At 43.7% G+C, this 22,291-nt stretch overlaps 1 protein-coding gene across 1 annotated transcript in view; it reads right to left on the bottom strand.

Annotated features, from left to right (window-relative positions):
• Positions 1-12,673: 12,673 nt before the first annotated feature.
• MORC4 (MORC family CW-type zinc finger 4) overlaps positions 12,674-22,291 on the bottom strand; it is a 50,917-nt gene continuing 41,299 nt past the window's right edge. The window contains exons 15-17 of the mRNA XM_082610225.1: positions 14,466-15,159; positions 13,877-14,160; positions 12,674-13,549 (exon numbers count right to left, since the gene is read on the bottom strand). Of these exons, the coding sequence (XP_082466351.1) occupies positions 13,396-13,549; positions 13,877-14,160; positions 14,466-15,159 (1,132 nt within the window). The 3' untranslated portion in view covers positions 12,674-13,395. The remainder of the gene's footprint in view (positions 13,550-13,876; positions 14,161-14,465; positions 15,160-22,291) is intronic.

Raw genomic sequence — 22,291 nt, forward strand, 5'->3', positions numbered from 1 at the left:
TGACCCTCTCTGTGATCAAAGACCCTACCTCTTGCTGAGGTTGGCTCTTAGCTCATTGCTGGGGGATGGGGGTGGGTGGGAAGAAGTGGCGGCTTCCATGGGCATGGCGCTAACCTCCTTCTCAAGCCTCCCTGCAAAGAAACCGATTGGCCAGTAATGGGCCCTGGAGCCTCGTCCATCCCACTCTTGTTATGACTCCACAGTGTCTAGACTGGTTTGTGTATGAACTGAAATAAAGCCATCCCACAGTATGGAGGGAACAGAGAGCAGCTGGGTGTAGAATGAGAGGCGGAGGGTGTAGCAACTGGGTGTAGAATGAGAGGGGGAGGGCAGCCTCAGAGAAGAAGCCGAGGGCCAAAAAAAAAAAAACAAAAAACAGCAGAATTATGGCCCAGGGCTCTAGCCCCCAGCTAGAGGAAAGCACAGGGAAAGAAACTGTGGTGGAATGCTCAAGGCGGCAGCAGACTCTGACTCTACTGAGGAACTCCCTCAGAAGCTCCAGCTCCAACGTTCACTGAAGCCCCTGCCTCCCTTTGACCTGGCTAACAACGAGGTTAAAGGGCCTACACAATGGTTTCTTTAGGAACAAGAAACTGGTTTTTGTAGAGATGGCCCTTGGCTGGGGGATGACAGCATGGGAGCAGCTGGGGACTCAGGAAGGCACCACTCTTTGATGCTGCCCAAGAGAGAATAAGAACTTGGGTATCTAAGAAGCTGGGTGGAAATGTGTGGGAACCTCAGTGGGTATTTCTATTGGGCCAGAGAGGCAGCCCCCAGAGAGTCTTCAGGCCTAACGGAGAATCAGCCCAAAGGCTGAGATCAGGCCCCCAGGGTCTGCCCACAGAGCACTGCAGAGCCTCTGAAAGACCACAGCCCCAGATAGGCCCCCTGTCAGCCACCTTCATATTCTCTCCACCATCCTTTACCAGATATGGTAGAGCTGCTAGAAGGCATCCAAGGGCTCCAGCATGGGATAATCAGGCCCAAGGTGCCGTGGCCCTCATCTGAGTGATAGCTGAGCTGCTGCCTGGGATTTCAGTTGAGATGGAAGAGTCGAGAATGAGTCCCAGGCAGCCGGTTCCAGCTCCAAGGTCTAAAAATGCCCCATTTCCCCTGGGGTGCGGGTCGGGGTGGGAGTCACAAACAAACCGAAAGCTTGACCATGACCAGATTCTGACAAACTCCAGTACACCTCCCCAAACCTCAGTGCCAGCAGGAGGGGCCCAGTGACTGTCTGGGACATGCCTTTCACAGTTCTACCTTCTTGCCTATATTTAAGCTCCTCCCCTAAGCGGGAAGGCCCTCTCCCCTTAGCCAAGTCTTCCTCATGTTGGAGAAGTTGCTAGGCATCCCTCCTTCACTGAGCCTCCACCGACCACTCCGTCCCTGTCCCACCCCTCCGTCCTCCAATCCTCAGTGTAAAACTCACTCTTTGATGCTTATCATTCACAATTTTTGATGGATACTTATCTTTCCATGTGCATGTAACTGATTTCAAAAGTACATTGTAAACTCTTGGAGGGTAGGGGCCATATCTTAGACTTGTCTATATTTCCCAGACTATCTGTAAGAGTGCTGGGTACACAGTAGGCGATCAATAAACACTTGTTGATTGAGTAACTGTTTTCTTAATACAAATTAATTCAGACAGGGCAGGTGTGACTGAGGGAATTGGGCAAAGGGGAGGGTAGAATGGAAATTGGCCTTTCTCCCCACTGGGTGGATAGAAAATTCTAGACTTTACTGGAGACGTTAAGAAAGCAGGACACGGGGCTTCCCAGGTGGTGCAGTGGATAAGAATCCACCTGCCAACGCAGGGGACACGGGTTCAATCCCTGGTCCGGGAAGATCCCACATGCTGCGGAGCGACTAAGCCCGGGAGCCACAACTACTGAGCCTGAGCTCTAGAGCCCGCGAACCACAATTACTGAGCCCGCGCACCTAGATCCCATGCTCCACAACAGGAGAAGCCACCGCAATGAGAAGCCTGCACACCACAACGAAGAGTAGCCCCCGCTCGCCACAACTAGAGAAAGCCCACGTGCAGCAACAAAGACCCAGTGAGGCCAAACATAAGTAAATAAAAAAAATTAAAATTAAAATTAAAAAAAATAAAAAGAAAGAAAGCAGGACACCCTCCCTCTCCCCAGGGAAACATTAACCTTTTCATAACGTCCAGGGACCCTCCCGTCTCACAACAGTTGTTTCATTTATTTGTTAAACGGCTATGTGTTTATCCTGTTCACCTCTGAGCCACCATTATGAGGAAGGTGAAATAGATCAGAAAAATCTCCATTTGGCGGATGGGGAAACTAAGGCCCACATCAGTAAAGAGATTTTCCCAGGGCCACACTGCTGGTGTTAGTGCCCCAGTCTCCTGACTCCCAAAACAGGACATTGCCGATCCAACAATATTCACAGCCAAAACGAAGAGTCTGCCAGAGGTCCCAAGTTGTCTGAGGAAAACAACGTGTGTGGCCAGCAAGGTAACACTGGGGACACATACACTCTCTGGGTCTCCCGTGAGGGGAATCTGGGAGAACAGACCCAATTCACCGAGTGAACCACTTGGAACTGCCCCTCCTGCTGTGCTGGCCACTGGGCCAGCCTGGGCCCAGCTAGCTGTCCCATCCCAGGGATGCCAGGCTTACATTTGAATAAGACATGACACCTTAGCTCCAATTCCTCTACCTCTGGAGGTGTAGGAGTTTGGGAGGCCAGTGATTTGGCCCTGTTCTAACCTCACTGGGAATTAACCAGGCTTGATTCTGAAACATGTTAACTGTGGCTACACTGACAAGATTGGAGCCCTACAAGTCTCAGCTTCCTCAGTCCCCAGACCTAGCGGGCCTCAACGCACAGGAGCCTGTTATAAGAGGCACCACACTTGCATTCCTGAGGTGGGCCTTTTTTTGTTGCAGACGCTAGGACCGCAGCATCCAAGCCCATTTAGAGGGAATAGTGGCAGGTAGGAGTGAGGGTGGAGAGAAAGGGCTCTTTGGACAGAAGTTTAATAAGAGGTCATGCCTCTGCTCTGGTACCAGGAAACCCGGAGTCCTTGACTGGGGGCCGCGGAGGCTGGAAAATGGATTTGCCTTCCTGACTCTGCTGTGCTGAGTGGGCAGCAGTCTGATACGGGCTCTGATGACCCACCACCTGGCAGCCAAAGCGCGTTCAGATCCACGATTTCACTGCATCCTCCAAATACCCCCAGTGAAGCAGGTCTTTTACAGGAGACAAAACGGAGGCCCGGAGAGGTGAGTAAATTCCCTGAAGCCACAGAGTGTCAGAGTCTGAACATAAGCTTGGAAACTCTTCGCACAGCAACACGGGTCTGGGATTCTGTCTCAGAAGGTGTAAGAGGGCCCCTTGCTCTTCAGATTGCTGCTGCCCCCCTGCCCCCATCTGTCACCGCAGTGCAGGGGCTTTTGAGGAAAATAGGGCACAGAGCTTCCCTTCCTCTTAGGTTGAGGCTGGCTGAGAGGTCCTCCTTCCTTTTAATCTGGGAGGATTCTAGGGAAGGAGTTAGAAGTTCATCCTCAAGTAGAAAAACTAAGGCAGACTTGATAAGATCAACTGTTCTCTTTGGCTGGTTGAGCAAAAAAAGCCTTGCTCTGGATAGTTTCCCAGAGTCTGGGTCCAAGTTGAACAGCTTTCGGCTCACCCCATTACCTTCCATCATAAAGTAATTTAGATTAGCCACAGATCCAGGGGATAGTGAAGGCCATTGTGTTTATTCCCTGGCCTCATGGTTCTGACCCTTGCACAAGGAGAGATGTTTCTGCCCTCCCTCATTCCTCTGATAATGGCGTGACTCATATTTTCTCCCCCTGGGGGCCCTAGTGACCCACTGCTATGTGATCATTAATAGGGGAGGAGGAGGCCGAAACTGGCTTCTTGGTGGAAAGATAAACTCCAGCTTTCTGAGAGACCTGCATTCAGCCAGTCAAACAGCCATTCAGCTAGCACTCTAGCCGGCGAGCTACCAGCCGGCCCACACTAACTGCGCTCTCACCTGGTGGCAGGCAATGTGCTGAAGGCTTTGAGGGTGACAAGGGTGAACAAGGTAAAATGTGTGCCTCGTAGGAGGTGGCAGTTGATCTAAGGGAGACATAAGACATGCACACCTACCTGTGGTACCAGGCGCGATATGGTCTGTCCTGTGAGGTATAAGGAAAAAGTGCCATAAGATGGGGTGCGTCAGGGGCTAGTTAAAAACGGTTTGCGAATCCCCTCAAATTCCAGCCCATAGAAAATGAGGGTCTGGCACTACTTGAGCTTCTGGGGGAAGGATGATCAAAAGAAACTGCTTCCTCCAGCTGAAGGACCATGGGAAATAGAGAAATAGGGGAGAGGGCAGTGCTAAGGAGGAAGCAGGGCTACACTGCACAGCGAACCTAGGAGCTCCTGGGACACCCTAAGTGGCTCTAACGGCAAGAGTGACACTGGGGCTCAGCCCCTCCCCCCTCATCTCCTTCTCCTGGGCAGGGCTCCCGGAAACTGCTGGGGGCAGCAGAGGCAGAACCCATCCAGGTAACCTGAGGCCTTTTGGCTCTGGAACAGAGGACAAACACAGACGTGGGAGAAGGGAGAGAGGAGAGAGGAGGGGCCCAGGGCTAAAGGAAGCCAACTGAGGCCTCGCAGGGTCAACTGTTCTCTCCCACTCAGCCCTAGGCTCACGGACGGGGTATTCTTTCATGCCTGCAGCTGCCCACTCTGGGACATGGAGGCCCCGGGCTGGGAAGCCCATGGGCTCCTCCTCAACTGGCTGAAGCCTGGCCTTCGCCTAGCCTGGTCTCGCTGCCCGGGCGAGCGGCTCCCAGCTTTGATGAGAAGTTCTGTTATCTCAACGGGAAGGAGCGGGGGAGACCTCAAACAGGAAGTCCAGCAGGTTATCTCTCTCTTTGGTCCTAAGTGGTGGCTCCCCACATGCTGTGATGTGATCACTGATAAAATATTAACAGGCTGTTATCAGGCACAGCACTACAGAAGCTGTCATCTGACTACCCCTCCACCTCATACAACCCACCACCTTCCTGAGAATTGTAGCTCAGGGTTTCCTAGTTAAAACTTGCCTACAGTTCCCTGCTCTAGGCCTCACTTCTCCACAAGAGAAGCCGGAGTCTCTTAGGGTTTGACGAAGCAGGAAGTCACCATACAAGGGCAAATCATCAGGTGCTGCTGTTCTGTGTCATCCTGGAAGTCCCATTCCTCCAGAACAGCACCCTTTCACCGCTTCACAAGTCACTTCCCAGGAGGGCTTTGAAGAAGTTTCTCTTCGCAGACATAGCCTTGTGGAGAAAACACTGAGAAAACTCACGTGCTTTCAAACACATATTAGGGAGTGTAACGGGATGTGAAACTAGATGCCAAATGAGTGTGAGTAGCGTGGCAGGCAACCCAGCGTTTCAGTGGTTAATCCCTTTTCTCCAATAGCACTTTCAGAGTCTGTGATATTGGACAAAGTTCTGTTTGCGTTGCTCAGGAGAAAGGCCAGTCACACCAAAAGTACAAAGAGAAGATGCTCTTGAATTTGTTTCTGGAATTACCCAACTGGATGCAAGAAGACGGACCAGCAGCCACACAAAGGATATCTGATGACATTGTGAAGACCCTGCTCCCTTGGTTTTAAAGGCACTGAACGCCCTGATTAAAAAGCAAGGATATTTTCAGGGAAGAAACATACATTCAGCCACAGATTGACCATTAACGCCAGAATTTGCACTAGTTTCTCAGTTTAGCCCTTGAAGGAGCCAGAATGAGAAGATGAGTCTAATGAGTTAAAAAAAAAAAAAGAACAATAACCCAGAGACTACGGACACTGGAATTTGGGGGACCAGGGGACTTCTCTGAGTAACACACACACCCTTCAACTAAATGGTTCAACAGCTTTAAGAATGGAGATGAGGTAGGACTCAAGAGAAAGGCAGACAAGATGAGAAAGGTGGTGCCATCTTCCCCCTGGCAATTCCAGAGGCACCTCGTGTGGTTAATTTTACCCTTCCATGTGTAATAATAAACCAATATGTTCTCAAGTGTCACTTTCTCACTCCCAAAGAGATTTGCCCAGCTCAGCACTGTCTGGAGGGGGTGGTGCAAAGGAGCCAGTGAGAACACTCAAAGGCAGAGGCCAACAAGTCCAAGACCTCCTGGAGTGTAAGAATAGGATCTCGGTGGCTGTTTTGATATCAGGAAAGCTGCCAAGCGACAGCCCTGAGTGAAAAACCCAGTCAAGAGGAAATGAATTTCCACGTCGTTTAGAGGGATATTCGTTACAGAGTGAACGATTTCCTGATCATGAGGGCAGTTAAACATTGTGTGGGATTGTGGAACTTTCTTTCTTGGAAATTCCTATTAGTGTGGGCTGGCTGTAGCATTTTCTTATCAAGAGGTAGAAGAGGAGACTGATCGTTTTCAAGATAGTATGGTATAGTGGGAAAAGAGCCTGGAGGCTCCTTAGCCACACTCCCTAGCTGTGTAGTCTTCGGAGAATCACTTCAATTCTTTACGCTTTAGTTTCCTCATCTGTAAAATGGGGATTATACCTGCCTCTCAGTGTGGTCATGGCATATAGTAGGTCCTCAACAAATGGTTAAGTGTATTCTAAGCATAGGTGACCTAAAAAGTCGTGCCAAAGTCACACTAAAATGTGTGTGTCTTTGGGGAAAGGAGGCAGACAAAGTATATTTTCTACCACAGATCAGAATCTGCATTAGCAAGGGGATATTCCTTCCCAGGACAAAACTTCTTAAGATTCTTCCCCAAAGTCTGAATGAATACCTTGAAGATTTTGAATAGGCTTCTACTCATCAGATTCCATTAACAAAAGCCAGGGGCAAAACAGACTTGAGAAGTTGGAGAGGAAAGAGGTGGTGATGGCTCTTTGACCTTCATCCAGATTTGTAAAAATCTGAGGTGGAACAGAATCATAACGCATCATGTCCCACTGCTAGAGAAAAGCTTAGTCCAGGGGAACTGCAAACTAGGCTTAATTTCCCAAACTCAACAAGTGGGGAGATTTCATTAGCCACTTTCCTAATTCATATCCTACGAAGGCTCCATTGTTAAACAGATTTAGAGCAGCCCCCGCTCTTGCTGGCATTCTAAGCCCTTGGTCCATTCTGTTCCTTATGCTCCAAATCGAATAATTCACTGTTTCTCAAACCTTCTTGGGTGTTCCCTTATTCACCCCACACCCAGTCTTGTGACTCTGCTTATACTATTCCCTACACCTGGAAAACCCTCCCCACACACCTCCACCCTTCCAATCCTTACAGGTTTCCATAGCCCATCTGGAAGATCAGTCCTTTGTGAACACTTTCCTGAGCCTCTGCCTAAAGTCATCTTGCCTGTCCCTGAGGACTCAACGGGCAAATGTATGGAATGTGACACCCAAACATTTGAACTACTATCTAAAAGTGGGTTGGGGATTTCTGGAGATTCACATCAAAACTTTGGGTTTAGGTACAGAAGCAAGTAACAGAACACATTTCTCTTGCAGATTTTTTTTTCCATTAGAAAATGAATGCTCTTTATGTTTCACTTAATGACTAAAGCTTTAACATACCCAAGAGTATCTAAGTCAATTCTTTCCAGTTGTGTAGTTTATTATCCAACCATGTGCCCTGACTTTGGAATCAGAAAGTATGGTTCCTGAATATCCTCTCTGCCTAAGAGAGTTTGTGAGTTAGGGATGTCCTTGTCACCAAGCACAAGTTATTCTTTTGGGGAAATTACACTTGACTTAGCTTGAGCTCACCCCTAGCTTTCCTGAGCATACCCCAGTACTTTACTCCTAACACAGTACTACAGAAAGAGGTTTTAATGCATAATACAGAACTCTGAAACATGTTATATCTGGAGATTACTCTTGGGAACTGAGAGCCTGCCAATTAAGCCCCTCTCTCTAAATTGTTACCCCAGATTATTTGCAGTCACTGGACTTGGGCAAGCAAATCTTCCTGTCCCCTGGGGCCTCAAAGTCTCTGGTAGGTGCCCATGTGTTCATCCAACAAGCATGTACATACAGTTGTCCCTTTGTATCTGTGGTGGATGGGTTCCAGGATCCCCATCGGACACCAAGATCCAAGGATGCTCAAGTCCCTTAGATAAAATGGTGTCCAATTTGCATAAAATCTATACACATTCTCCCGTATACTTTAAATCATCTCCAGTTTATAATACCTAATTCAATGTAAATGCTATGTGAATAGTTGTAAATACAATGTAAATGCTATGTAAACAGTTGCCTGAATGAGGCGAATTGAAGTTTTGCTTGTTGGAAATTTCTGGATTTTTAAAAAAATCTATTTTTAATCTATGGTTGGTTGAATTCGTGGATGCAGAACTCACAGATTTGGTGGGTTGACTGTTCTTGTACTGATTTGCTAACTTGTGCGGGGGACTTACAGGTATACCTCATAGATATTTCAGGTTCAACTCCAGATCACCGCAATAAAGTAAATATCTCAATAAAGAGAGTCACAGGAATTTTTTGGTTTCCCAGGGCACATAAACTTATGTTTCCACTATACTGTAGTCTAATAAGTGTGCAATAGCATTATGTCTAACAAAACGATGTACATACCTTAATTAAAAATACTTAATTAAAAATACTTTATTAATAAGAAATGCTAACCATCATCTTAGCCTTCAGTGAGGAACAGCAAAGATTGTTGATCACACATCACCGTAACAAATACAATAATAGTGAAAAAGTTTGAAATGTCATGAGAACTACCACAATGTGACACAGAGACATGATGTGAGCAAATGCTGTTGGAAAAATGACACTGATAGACTTGCTCCACACAGGGTTGCCACAAACCTTCAATTTGCAAGAAAAAAAAAATCGCAACATCTGCAAAGTGCAATAAAACAAGGTAACGAGGTATGACTGTATTTCCTTGAGGTATGTTCTGTCTGTCCTTTGAAAGAGGATGGCTCCTCTTTCTTCCCTTGAAATAAACTACCACTGCTCTTTGGAAAATGAGCAGAAGATTCCTCAGAATTTTTTTTCCTTTGAGTTCTCATTCCCACGATCTGGTCTCTATAAACTTCTTCTGATTACATTCTGTAATTTTCAGTATTTTAAAATTGAAATCTAGGGAGCCTCCTTGTGATAATATTCAAATATTTGTCACCCATATTCCCTTTCTCCTTGATAGCCTTTCTAATTATCCAAATCAAAGATCAGCTAGAGAGAAACATTAGGCCTCCCATAACCTGTAGCACTTATTGTCTCAGGCTTTCATTTTCAGAATTTAATGTCCAGGATTGTTATCTACCTCACTCATACTGTATTTATCCAACACCTTCTACAAACGAGGCACTGTTTCAGGCTCTTGAGGGAGATGCAGATATGAACAAAACACAGTTTCCATCATTAACTTGTTCAGTAACCACCATTGATCATCTACTATATACCAGGTACCATGATAAGCTCTGGGGTACAGTGATTGGAAAAAACAGGCGTGGCCCTTCCCCTCATGGAAGTGAGGGAGACAGAAACTGCGTGTTGTGTTCTCCACTGTATCACATAGCACACAGTAGGTACCCAATAAATATCTGTTGAATACATGAAATTAAACGGCCAAATATGTGACTGCAAATTGCGAGAAGTGCTATGGATTCAACAAAACAGGAAAAAGTGATAGAATTGGGTAGATAGAGAAAAATGGCTGCTGGGGAAGGCCTGTCTGAAAAAGTTGACACGCTAAGGCCTGAAGGATGAGGAAGAATCCACCATGCCAAGACTGGACACACAGTATTCCAAGAGAGGAAACAGTATGGGGAAAGGCTCTATTTAAGTAAGAGCCTGAACTATTTCTGTGGGAAAAGCACAGTGAGCAAGGGGAAAAGTGAGATATGAAGAAGAGTTGCAGGAGACTAAGTAGAAGAAGCAGGCAGGGCTCTTGTAGGACATAGTAAGGATTGTGGAGTTTATTCTAAGTGCAATGAGAAGTAATGGCAGGGCATTAAGCAGGGAGTCACATGCTCTGATTTGTACTTCTTAAAAAAAAATCACGTGGGAACAAGAGTGGAAGCAAGGAGCCAGTTAGGAGTTGCAGTTATCTATGGGAGATGATGGTAGTTTGGACTAAGGTAGATGTGGTAAAAATGAGTGGAGTCAAGATACACTTTGAAGACAGAATTGACCGACTTTCTGACAGACTGGATGTGTGGGACTAGAGGAGGAAATTAAGGATGACTTCCAGGTTTCTAGCACAAGCAACTGGGTGGGTGCAGGTGCCATTTTCTAAAATGAGTAAAATTGGGGGAAGGAACAGTTCCAGGTTGTGTGTGTCACTGTTTATTTTTAACATTTTATTTGAAATGTGAGACACAGAAGTGCAAATGTCAAGTAGGCAGTTGAATTTATTTGAACATGGAGCTTTCTAATGGGGAGCACAGGATAAGGACACTTGTGATAAGAGCCTAAGTGACACAAAACTTGCAAGTTCAAAGAAAATGTCGTACCTGGCTAGGTTAATCGGAGGAATCTTCAGGAAAAAAGGTGATTTTAGAGCCAAAGGAAGGATAATGAAGGAAAATATTCCAGGCAAAGGGGATGGAACACGGCAAAGATGGAAAAGGAGAAAATCTCAAGGCAGGTTCAGAAACTGAAAACTAGTTCAGTTCGGATGGAACATGGTTCGTGTTTGGAATGTTGGAAGAGTCTAGAGAGCAGGGTTGAAGCCAGATGGGAATTCGTACTGCACTTGGCGGGCAACTGAAAGTGCTCGCAAGTCGTTGAACAGAGGCCTAACTTGATGAGGTCATTAAAAGCAATTTAGTGACAGCGAGTAGACTGAATGAACGAGAATTGGAGACAAGGGAGGCCAGCTAGGAATATTTCAATTAGGAAGGCATGAGGTAGTAAGGACCTAAGTGTTGACTGTGGAAATGAAAAACTGAAGGAGAATTATGATTATGTTAACCTAACAGGATAGCCAGGACAAGGCACCCACTTTTTCTTTCTTTTGCCTCCACGCTACGTCATAACCTCTGCTAAGGCTGGGTGACACTTTTCAATCGCTCCACTGCTGCATTTAACTTTGCTTAAAGGGACCTCACGCTGGTAAGGTTTCATTGTAAACAGGTAACAGAGAGGTAGCTCTGGTACTGCAGGGAATGAACTCGCACAGCTAACTCTCTCTGGAAGGAGCACTTTGGGGTTGAGGCCACAGACTAGGAAATGGGCTGAGAGTAAGCACAAGTAGAGGTGAGTCAAACTGTTTCCCCTTTGTTCATTTTGAAGCCCAACTGCCTGACCTCCTTCCTACTCTGCTCCACCGCTGACCCAGCACCCGCCCCGCCCACATCATCTCTCTCAGGCTGAATCTCCAGTGCTCTGAATTTCCCCCTGCACCACCCTCCCCTCCACGTTGTCCCTATTGGTGCAAAGTCCCACCGTTTCATAGCCCTCATCTGGAGAATAAGTATCCCAGAGAGAATGGCTGAATGTGCTACCCGCCTTCTCTCAGTAAACTCACATTTAGACAACCAGGGCCTTCCATATCATGGTCTGTCTGACGTGAGAGTTCATCACATGGCACGCAAGAGCCAGCAGAGAGGTGAGGGAAGGGGGCGGGGCTATCTCTCAGCACTCATTCTACTGGTGAAGTGTGGCTCTAGCCTCCCCCTTACTCCCTTGCAGTCCCACTGGAATATCTATGATGGGCCTCCTTTTTAAAAAGTTCAAGTAAGTTTGGGAGAGTCTACTGAAGTAACTCTGCAGAGGAGAAATAAAACGACCACCCAAAACATCCTTCCGGACTAGCTAATCCTTTTGCGACTGCTTGATCCCACCTCCTCCCTTTTCTCCATTACTTCCTACTTTTCACTGCTGGTATATTTTTATGTGTTGATTGGTCAAAGTCTTTTTTTTTTTTTTTTTTTTTTTGCCATACGCGGGCCTCTCACTGCTGTGGCCTCTCCCGCTGTGGAGCACAGGCTCCGGACGCGCAGGCTCAGCGGCCATGGCTCATGGGCCCAGCCGCTCCACGGCACGTGGGATCCTCCCGGACCAGGGCACGAACCCGCGTCCCCTGCATCGGCAGGTGGACTCCCAATCACTGTGCCACCAGGGAAGCCCCGGTCAAAGTCTTTTGAAGAGTACTTTGAACTCTCCGGAGAGTATGCACTATATAAATACAATAAAGAAGTGAATAAATAAAATGTCTACTTTTAAAAGAGTGTAAGTTTTACTATTTCTGATAATGTGAGATCTACCCTTCATCAGCACTAGCCTGAAGAGTAGGTAGGAGGTGTATTCTGAGGGATATCAAATAGATCTCGCTGCTCTAAAATACCTCCCCTCACCACTACCTTAAATCCGACAGCTGTGCTGATACACATTTTAAAAATTTGAGCCTTGAAGATTTCTTTTTCAAGAATTCCTTATTAAAATGCAAATACCACAGAGGGGGGTGGGTAGGTGGGTCATGATTTAACCTTAGTTCCCTTTACATTAACCCATCACTCCTACCAGACACATTTTTTACATTCCAGCTTTTTCCATGCTTTCTTTCATGCTATTCTTCCAGAGGTAATGCTAAATACAACATAAATTATAAATATAAAAATTACCTTATATTTTCACACAGTCTTTCATTTGATATCTAAATCCAAGCCTACTCATTTTTTTAAAAAAACGATTTATTTTTCCAATGTAAGAAGAATAACAGGTTTATTATAGAAAATTTGGAAAGACAGGAAGATAGGAAGAAGAAAAAAATATCAACCATAGTCCTACCATGTAAAGGACAACTGTTGTTAACTGTGTTGTTATGTCCATTCTTTAAACAAACTTTAGTTTAGCTCCCATTTCTGATGTGATGCCTTCCTTGACCTTCCTCCCCCAGAACTTCTCTATCATGTTTGTACCACTCACTGTACAAGTCAGTTAACCTGGTGTGTGTCTTGTGTTTCCAGCTAGATCGTTAGATCCTTGAAGGCTGAAGCCATGAGTTATACTTCTTCACTTGAACCCAAACACCTGGTACACTGGACCCAATATTTGCTGACTGATTTAACCTAAATGAATACACATCATTTCAGAAAGGATATGAAATAGGCCAAGTATCTGAGTCATGAAAGTTAAAGCTTTCTGGTCACCTGGTTTGGTGACTACTGCTTTTCCATTCCTGGAACTCTTGAAAGCCTATTTAACTAGCCTCTTTCTCCACACCAAGACTGAATAAGAAGCAGACTGATTAAGAGCCAGGATTTACTCAAACATTCTCCATGTAAGGCATAAGGGTGTGAGAGAGAGAGAGAGAGAGAGAGTGAGAGTGAGAGAGAGAGAGACAGAGAGGGAGAGAGAGAGAGAGAGGTGTTGAGAGGGAGGGAGGAAAGAAGAGGGTAGAGAAGGGGATATAGAGTATCTGGTGCTCAATCCAGTATGTGATTTGCCTCCAGCACCGTATACAGGATCCCATCCACTTGTTCTGAGTCAAACCCGATCTCACGAAGCTCCAAGTGAGGGAGGACAGAGGTAAGGAGATAGCTGACGTGGATACGCAGCCGCGTAAGCTTTGCCAAAGCCCTGTATGATGGAGTGAGGGACAGGAGAAGAGATGACATGAAGTCGTTAGCCAACAGAACAAAATGAAGCTCCTTCAAAACGGGCCTACATTTCTCAACAATTACATTTCCATTAGCTAGAAAGAAAGAAGAAAGCACAATGCCACCAAGCACCGGGAGGTTGGCTGCAGCTCTCTAAGAAGCGATTGCTCAATCCTTGGTGGCCTAGGAATTAATTAAGGCTTCTTCCCTCATCTATGACCAATAATGGGGGCGGGGGGGCGGAGGGGCCCTAAGGGAGGCTTCCCATTAGCACTCACAAGCTGATTACTAAACCCTAGTAATTAACCTTTCTAGGTCATCTCCCTCTGGGGTCCGGTAGGAGACCTGAGCCTTCTGCAGCACTTCCAGGTGTGTCTCTGTCTCCTTCAGTTTCTCTTTTAGTTCCTGCTTTTCCTCTTTGGTTCTTTCCAGCTCAGCTTTCAGAATCTGGAACTCAGCTTGGCGATAGCCCATGTGTTTCTTGCTCCAGTACAAGCCTTCCGTCTCCTGGGTACTATAGGTCACCAATTCATGTTGGACTTTCTTGAATTCAGAATGCCAGTGATTCCTCTCCTGTTCCAGCTCCTCCACCTGCAGTCCAAGAAACAGAAATTCAATGACCCCACATACTAGTGAAAGCTAAAGAGAGTGCCCCAAATTTTCCTGAATATATTCACCCTGTGATTTCTCTAAACATATTCTACTTATGGACCTTTTCAAACCCCAAATATAGGAGGGAAGCCCATTAGGGTTCACTCAATCTGAGATTTACCACAGGATCATTCAGTGGCTTATTCTGTTTAAAGGCCACAGAACATGAGATCATTGGAGTTCCATCTCTCTGCTTCCTTGGTTACAATGGCCTCTCATTCCTAGTGGTAACGTGTTACTCTAACCTTTTGCTGGAACATATTCCTTTCTGCCAAAACACGTTCCAACTTTTCCGTGGTTCTCTTCAGTTCCTCTAGCTCTCTTTGGTTCTTCATCTTTGGTGTATGACGACCTCCGCTCTCCTCAGAGCCTCTTCCTTTCTCCACAACAGCTGCAGCAGGAGTTGCAGCAGAGGCCACAGAAGAGTAAGGCACTGGGTTCCAGGATTCAACCACTTTCCTCCTCTCAGCAAGCTCCTCTCTGTTAAAAGGAATCAGCTGAATGGGAGCTCCTGAATCTCTAACACCTTTTGCAACACCGACAACAGCTACAAAAGGTCCCTTGCTTACTTCCTCCTTGTTTAGGTGTGTGCTGCCTCTGTTAGATTCTTCTGCCACCAGTCTTGGCATCTGATCTTCTAATTCTTCAGGGAGCAGGGAGCCCTGGTGTTGGTCTTGGGCCCCTGCATACAGAACTGAGACTTCCCTACTCTGACTGGTATTCTTGACTGCTTCTGGGTATTCTGGGGAAAGGTATGGTGGTGTGCTTCTCTCAGAACTCGATTTATCATGGCTGTTCTCCCCTTCTGGGTAGGCAACTGCTGCCTCTACCCTCCTGTAAGGGCCAGGCATGGAATAATCTAGAGGAGGTGTTGTCATCTCATTCTGGAGCCTTCTTCGTTTCTCCACAGGTTCCTCACCTAGGATCCATTTGTACTTACTGCAAGAAGAGGAAATTAAATTTTAAGCTGTCACAATACAAGCTAAGTATATTCTTATCCTATGGAGCCCCTCTTCAAATTTCCCATATTAAAACTGACTCTAGCTGTTATTCACAGATCATTTCAGGTTAGGAATACATCTTTACCTCCAAACCCCAAACCCTTCACTTATGCAATTTGCTGAGACAGCAGTGTGTCTTACGAGAGAGAGTAAATTGAAAGGTATGAAGAGTCAGCATCTGGATATAACAGGACCAGGCTGACCTTGGTAAGATTTCTGAAAATAGGATTGAAGCTAGCCTGACTTAGAAGCTTCTGAAAGGCAAGTAAAGGAAGAAAAACAAAAAAATACACATTCAAAATCCCCTAACACAAGAATGGAAAAAAAGGTCATAAAAAGCCTAGTGGAATAAGCAGAGGAGACTGAGCCAGCTCGTTAAAGTGTCACAAAGACCTTCCAGTATCAATGACTTATGCACATTTTTTATACTGCTATGGAACAACGCACAATGCCTTTGCCAGCCAACTGGATTGTGGCTATTGCCCATTATCCATTTGTAAAAGTTAATTAAAACACAGGGCCCTAGTCAGAAACGAAGAAACTGAATTGGCCAATTCAAGTCATTCCCCACTTAGGGCAAAATAATTCCCCTTTGTCAGGGCAAACAGGCACTCCCTCAGTTCTTCAGGAAAGCCCAGGACAGTGACCTCAAATCACCTTCCATTTGTGGCTGCTATATTATACTAACGGTTGAAGGAATTAACAAGAAAACTGATGCCAACGAAATCAATACGCAAGTTTATATCATGCAGCACCATGGGACCCCCATTTTTATCCTTATAACTCTTGTGCTCTCTCTCCAGAAAACCAAGAAATTTCAAGGTGAAAATTAACTTTCAAGTTCTCAGTGAGAGGGCTTCCCAAGTGGCGCAGTGGTTGAGAATCCACCCGCCAATGCAGGGGACACGGGTTCAAGCCCTGGTCCAGGAAGATCCCATGTGCCGCGGAGCAACTAAGCCCGTGCACCACAGCTACTGAGCCTGCGCTGTAGAGCCCGCGAGCCACAACTACTGAAGCCCACTCACCTAGAGCCCGCGCTCCACAACAAGAGAAGCCACCGCAATGAGAAGCCAGCGCACCACAGTGAAGGGTAGCCCCCGCTCGCCACGACTAGAGAAAGCCCGTGCACAGCAACGAAGACCCAACGCAGCCAAAAATAAATTAATTAATTAATTAAATTTTTTTTTTCCAATGAGAAAGAGCCAGGCACATTACTGGCCACCATATCTCAAGGCTGCTTGTATTTCTCTGCAATTTCTGAGAACATCTGTTAAGACATCTCAAACCTTAGCTTCTTAGAATGCCCTGAATGTTCTTCAAAACTAGTGTTCACCCAGAAATAAAACTAGTCTGTCATCTTAATAGATCTTGTTGTGTCGGCCTTAGGGGGAAAGCAAAAGGACTTAGGGGCTATGTAAGAATGAATGTATCCATCTTTAAACATGCGTAGGGCCGCTCTAGGCGGTCCATTTAGCGGTGGTAATGAGGATGATAGTAAAACAAGCAGTTTGCAGGTATAAAAGAAGGGTACATGATACTAGATAGCAAAAATGACGTTTTATGAAAGGCAATTAAAGTCAAATTATCTGCCTTCTCTTCATTTTCCCACCCCTAAGGATTCTGTCTTTAATTATCCTCTCTTCTCTCCCTGCATTTTTCTTTTTATTTATTTAATTATTTAACTATTTAATTATTTAATCATTCATTCATTTGGCTGTGCCGGGTCTTCGTTGTGGCATGCGAACTCTTAGCTGAGGCATGCACGTGGGACCTAGTTCCCCGACCAGGGATCGAACCTGGGCCCCCTGCATTGGGAGCGTGGAGTCTTAACTGCTGGACCGCCAGGGAAGTCCCCCTACATTTCTCTTCTTTGGTAATCGCATACAATCTTTTGGCTCTAACTTCTGGAAGATATCTTCCAAGTCATTTTCCCAGCCTTGATCTCCAGTACTGAATTTCAAACTGCCTGTTACACATTTCTTTCTGGAGGTCTCACTGGTATCTCACTCGGTATGTATAAAACTAACCTTTCACCTTCACCTTCAAACCTGCTCCCTCTCCCACGTTTCCTATTTGTGTTGTGACACCATCAAACTCTCAGTAATTTTATATAGTTCTACCACTATCAATACCCAAGTTCAAGTTCTCATTACCTCTCTTGGACTCTTGCAATGGCCTCCTCCAGTCTCCCCTTGTCACACCTCCAGATCACCCACTGCCAAGTTAATCTTCCTAAGGCATTGCTCTGATTATGTTATCTCCCTATTTGCAATCTTTAGTTATTGTTCCCCACAACATAAAAGCTCAGATGTCTTAGCTTGGTATTCAAGCTTTTCCCTTCCAAAACACAGGAACCATTTATTGAGCACTTCACTCTGTGCCAGACAGCTCTTAATGTGTATGGTCTCACCCAATTCTCCCAATAACCCTGAGGGAGGTGGTATTTTTATCTTCATTTTTAAAAGAGGATGCTCAGGCCTAGAGAGATTAACTTTCCGAAGGTCATGCAGCTAGTGAGTGGCAGAGCTGGGATATAATTTGGCCCTAGCTTTATTTCTCACTACTTCCCTTCAAAGATACCAGCCAAACAGAATGCCCCACAAATTCTCAGGCTGCTTCTTTTGAAAGGAATACACTTCTCCTCCTCAACACTGCAGGTCTTAAGTCCAGTTCAAATGCCACTTCTGAATTCCGATGGCACTTTAACACTCTCTCTATAATATATATTACTTTCTACTGTGTGTGTGTGTGTGTGTGTGTGTGTGTGTTGCAGGTTTCCCACTAAAGTATAAACTCCTTAACAGAAGGTAGTTTAACTAACTTGCTACATGGAGATGAGGGAAAAAAATTTTGCAAATAAGAGGCAATCAAAAAAGGAACTATTATGTTAATGAGAGACAATGAGTGGATTTTACTTACTGGTTCTGTAAATACCCCTGGTTCTTCCCTCTAGGAATCAAATCTTATTCCAGACCTGTATTCACTGATTCAGTAGAGATTAATTTAGGGTTTACATAGCAGGAATTATTTTCCAACTACATACTTTCTTCTCATTTTCTTTTTTCTTTCAGTCATATTCCTCCATTGGCTGTCTGCAGAGAAGTCAGCTGATATTTTGATAGGGATTGCACTGAGTACTCAATTTGGGGAGTACTGCCATCTTAACAACATTAAATCTGCTGATACACAAACATGAAATGTCTTTCCATTTGTTTAGGTCTTCTTTAATCTCATTTAACAATATTTTGTAGTTTTCAGTGTACAAGTCTAGCTTTAATTTGTTAAATTTGTTCCCAAAGATTCTATTTTTGAACCTACTATAAATAGAATTATTTTATTAATTGTTTTAATTTTTCTTGTTCCTTTCAAAGAGCCAACTTTTGGTTTCACTGATTTTCCCTATTGTTTTTTTCTATTCTCTATTTCATTTCCATTCTGATCTTTATTTCCTTCTTTCTCCTTGATTTGGGTTTAGCTTGCTCTCATTTTTGTAGTTTCTTAAGGCGGAAGTTTGTTACCAATTTGAGGTATTTCTTCAATTTTAATATAAGCATTTACAAATATAATTTTCCCTCTGAATACTTCATTAGCTTCAATCCATAAGTTTTTGTATATTTTATTTTCATCTTAAGATATTTTCTAATTTCCCTTGTGACTTCTTCTTTTACTCATTTGTTATTTTGGAGCGTTATTTAATTTCTACATATTTGTGAATTTCCCAAATTTCCTTCTGTTCTTGATTTCTAATTTAATTCCACTGTGGTTGGAGAACATCCTTTGTATGATGTCAATTCTTTTCAATTTGTTGAGGCTTGTTTTATGGTCTAACATATGGTCTATCCTGGAGAATATTCCATATGCACTTGAGAAGAATATGTATTATGCTGTTTGGGGGTGAAGTATTCTGCACATTATCTGTCAGGTCCAGTTGGTTTATAGCATTCTTCAACTGTTTTACTTCCTTGTTGATCTTCTACCCATTACTGAAAGTGAGATATATTTTTTTACATCTTTATTGGAGTATAATTGCTTTACAATGGTGTGTTAATTTCTGCTGTATAACAAAGTGAATCAGCTATACGTATACATGTATCCCCATATCTCCTCCCTCTTGCGTCTCCTTCCCACCCTCCCTATCCCACCCCTCTAAGGTGGTCACAAAGCACCGAGCTGATCTCCCTGTGCTATGTGGTTGCTTCCCACTAGCTATCTATTTTACATCTGGTAGTGTAGTGTATATATGCCAATGCTACTCTCACTTGGTCCCAGCTTCCCCTTCCCCTTTCCCCATGTCCTCAAGTCCATTCTCTACATCTGCGTCTTTATTCCTGTCCTACCCCTCAGTTCATCAGAACCTTTTTTTTTTTAGATTCCATACATATGTGTTAGCATATGGTATTTGTTTTTCTCTTTCTGACTTACTTCACTCTGTATGACAGACTCTAGGTCCATCCACCTCACTACAAATAACTCAATTTTGTTTCTTTTTATGGCTGAGTAATATTCCATTGTATATATGTGCCGCATCTTCTTTATCCATTCATCTGTCGATGGACACTTAGGTTGCTTCCATGTCCTGGCTATTGTAAATAGTGATGCAATGAACATTGTGGTACATGTCTCTTTTCGAATTATGGTGAAAGTGGGATATTAAAGTTTCCAACTATTATTGTTAAATTATCTGTTTCTCCCTTCAGTTCTGTTTGCTTTTGCTTCATGCATTTTGGGGGTTCTGTTGTTAGGTCCATATATGGGTATAATTTTTATATCTTCCTAATGGACTTTATCAATATGAAATGTCCCTCTTTATATCTAGTAACATATTCTGTTTAAAGTCTATTATTCTTTCTGATATTAGTATAGCCACTCTAGCTCTCTTATGGTTCTATTTATATGGTACGTCTTTTTTCATCTTTTTATTTTCAACCTATTTGTATCTCTGAATTAAAGTGTATAGATATTAAGTTTGTGTATGTTAAAAAAATCCAATTGGATAATCTCCGTCTTTTGATTGGATTGTTTAATCTGGTCACATTTAATGTTTTTACTGTTATGTCAGAATTGACGTCCACTATTTAGCTCTCTGTTTTCTGTATGTGTCATGCCTTCTTTGCTTCTTTCTTCCTCTACTTTTCCTCTTTTCATGTTATGTGGATATTTTCTAGTTTAACATTTATGAATCTAACAATACATTACTACAATTATTACTTTATGTAATGTTATGCCTTTTGAGGAAGCTAAGAGAAGAAAGTGGAGCAAGGACATATTTATAATATTTATAGAGTTAGTTAAATCAACCTTCTTTTTCCATTTTTAATTTTCTTCACTTCTTACTGTGGATCTAAGTTACCATCTGGTGTTATTTCCTTACTCTAATACAGCTTTGTTCCCACCCACCTCTTTTATGCTGTTATTGGCAAATATTTTACATCTGTAGACAAGCCCAACAATAAAATTATATTCATATATAAAATTATATACAAATATATACACATTGTTTATGCAATTATTCTTTAAATCAGTTAAGAATAGAAGGAGGAAGAAATATGTCACTGTATTGTCTTTTACAATTAATTACAGTTACCACTGCCAGTACTCTGTTTTTTCATGCAAATTTGAATTACTATTTGGTGTCACTTGCTTTCAAGGTGAAGAACTCTTTTTAGTATTTCTTGTATGCAGCTTTGCTAGAAACACATTCCATCAGCTTTTGTTTACATAAGAATGTACTTATTTCACCTTCATTTTCTAAAAAGAGTTTTACTGGATTTATGATTCCCGGTTAAAAGTCTTTCTTTAAGTACTATGAATAAGTCATCCCACTGCCTTCTGGTTTCCAGTTTCTGATGAGAAGCCAGATGTTAATCTTACTGGGGTTCTGTTTTACATGATGAATATTTCCTCTTCCTGCTTTCAAGATATTCTCTTTGCCTTTGGCTTTCAATATTTTCACTGCATAGCTGTAAATCCCTTTGCATTTATCCTATTTTGAGTTACTTGAGCTTCTTGGATGTGTAAGTTAACGTTTTTCATCAAATTTGGAAAATTTTCAGCCATTATTTCTTTGAATATTTTTGTTTGTTTGTTTTGTTTTGTTTTGTTTTGTTTTGCGGTATGCGGGCCTCTCACTGTTGTGGCCTCTCCCGTTGCGGAGCACAGGCTCTGGACGCGCAGGTCCAGTGGCCATGGCTCACGGGCCCAGCCGCTCCGCGGCATATGGGATCCTCCCAGACCGGGGCACGAACCCGTATCCCCTGCATCGGCAGGCAGACTCTCAACCACTGCGCCACCAGGGAGGCCCTATTTCTTTGAATATTTTTTATACCTCTTTTCCTCCCTCTCCTCTTCTTCTTGTACTCCTAATTTGCATATGTTGGTGCACTTAATGGTGTCCTACATTTTTCTGAGGCTGTTTTCATTTTTCTTCATTCTTTTTTCTCTCTATTCTTCAGACAGCATAATCTATAATTGCTGTATCTTCAAGTTTGCCGATTCTCCTGCCAACCCTAATGTGCTGCTGAGTCCCTTTAATGAAATGTTCACATTAGTTATTGCACGTTTCACCTCAAGAATTTCCATTTGGTTCTTTCAAAAAATAAATTCTGTCCCTTTATTAATTTTCTGCACTTGATGAAACATGGTCTCCTTTAGTTCTCTGAACATATTTATAATGGCTGCTTTGAAATCTTTGTTTGCTAAATCCAACATCTGGGTCTCTTTAGGAGCAGTTTCTATTACCTGCTTTCCCCCTACCCCTATGTATAGGTCACACTTTCCTGTTTCTTTGCATGTCTCATAATTTTTTTGTTGACAATTGATATTTTAGATAATAACAGTATAGCAACTCCCACTTCCCTGAGTGGTTGTTGCCACTGTTTGCTGGGTTGTTTTTTCAGTGACTTGGCTGAAGTGACTCTATGAAATTTGTTTCCCCTGTAGTATGCTGAGTATTCTGCTTAGATTTATTCTTGATTTTTATCTTTTACCTGGCAATCTAGGAGTTACCCTGAGTCAGCATAGACCAAAGGTTATAATTAAGCCCTCTTAGCCAGTTAGATTTTTACCCTTTA

The sequence above is a fragment of the Mesoplodon mirus genome, assembly GCF_964341445.2.
Source record: "Mesoplodon mirus genome assembly, chromosome: X".
NCBI classification, from domain to species: domain Eukaryota; kingdom Metazoa; phylum Chordata; class Mammalia; order Artiodactyla; family Ziphiidae; genus Mesoplodon; species Mesoplodon mirus.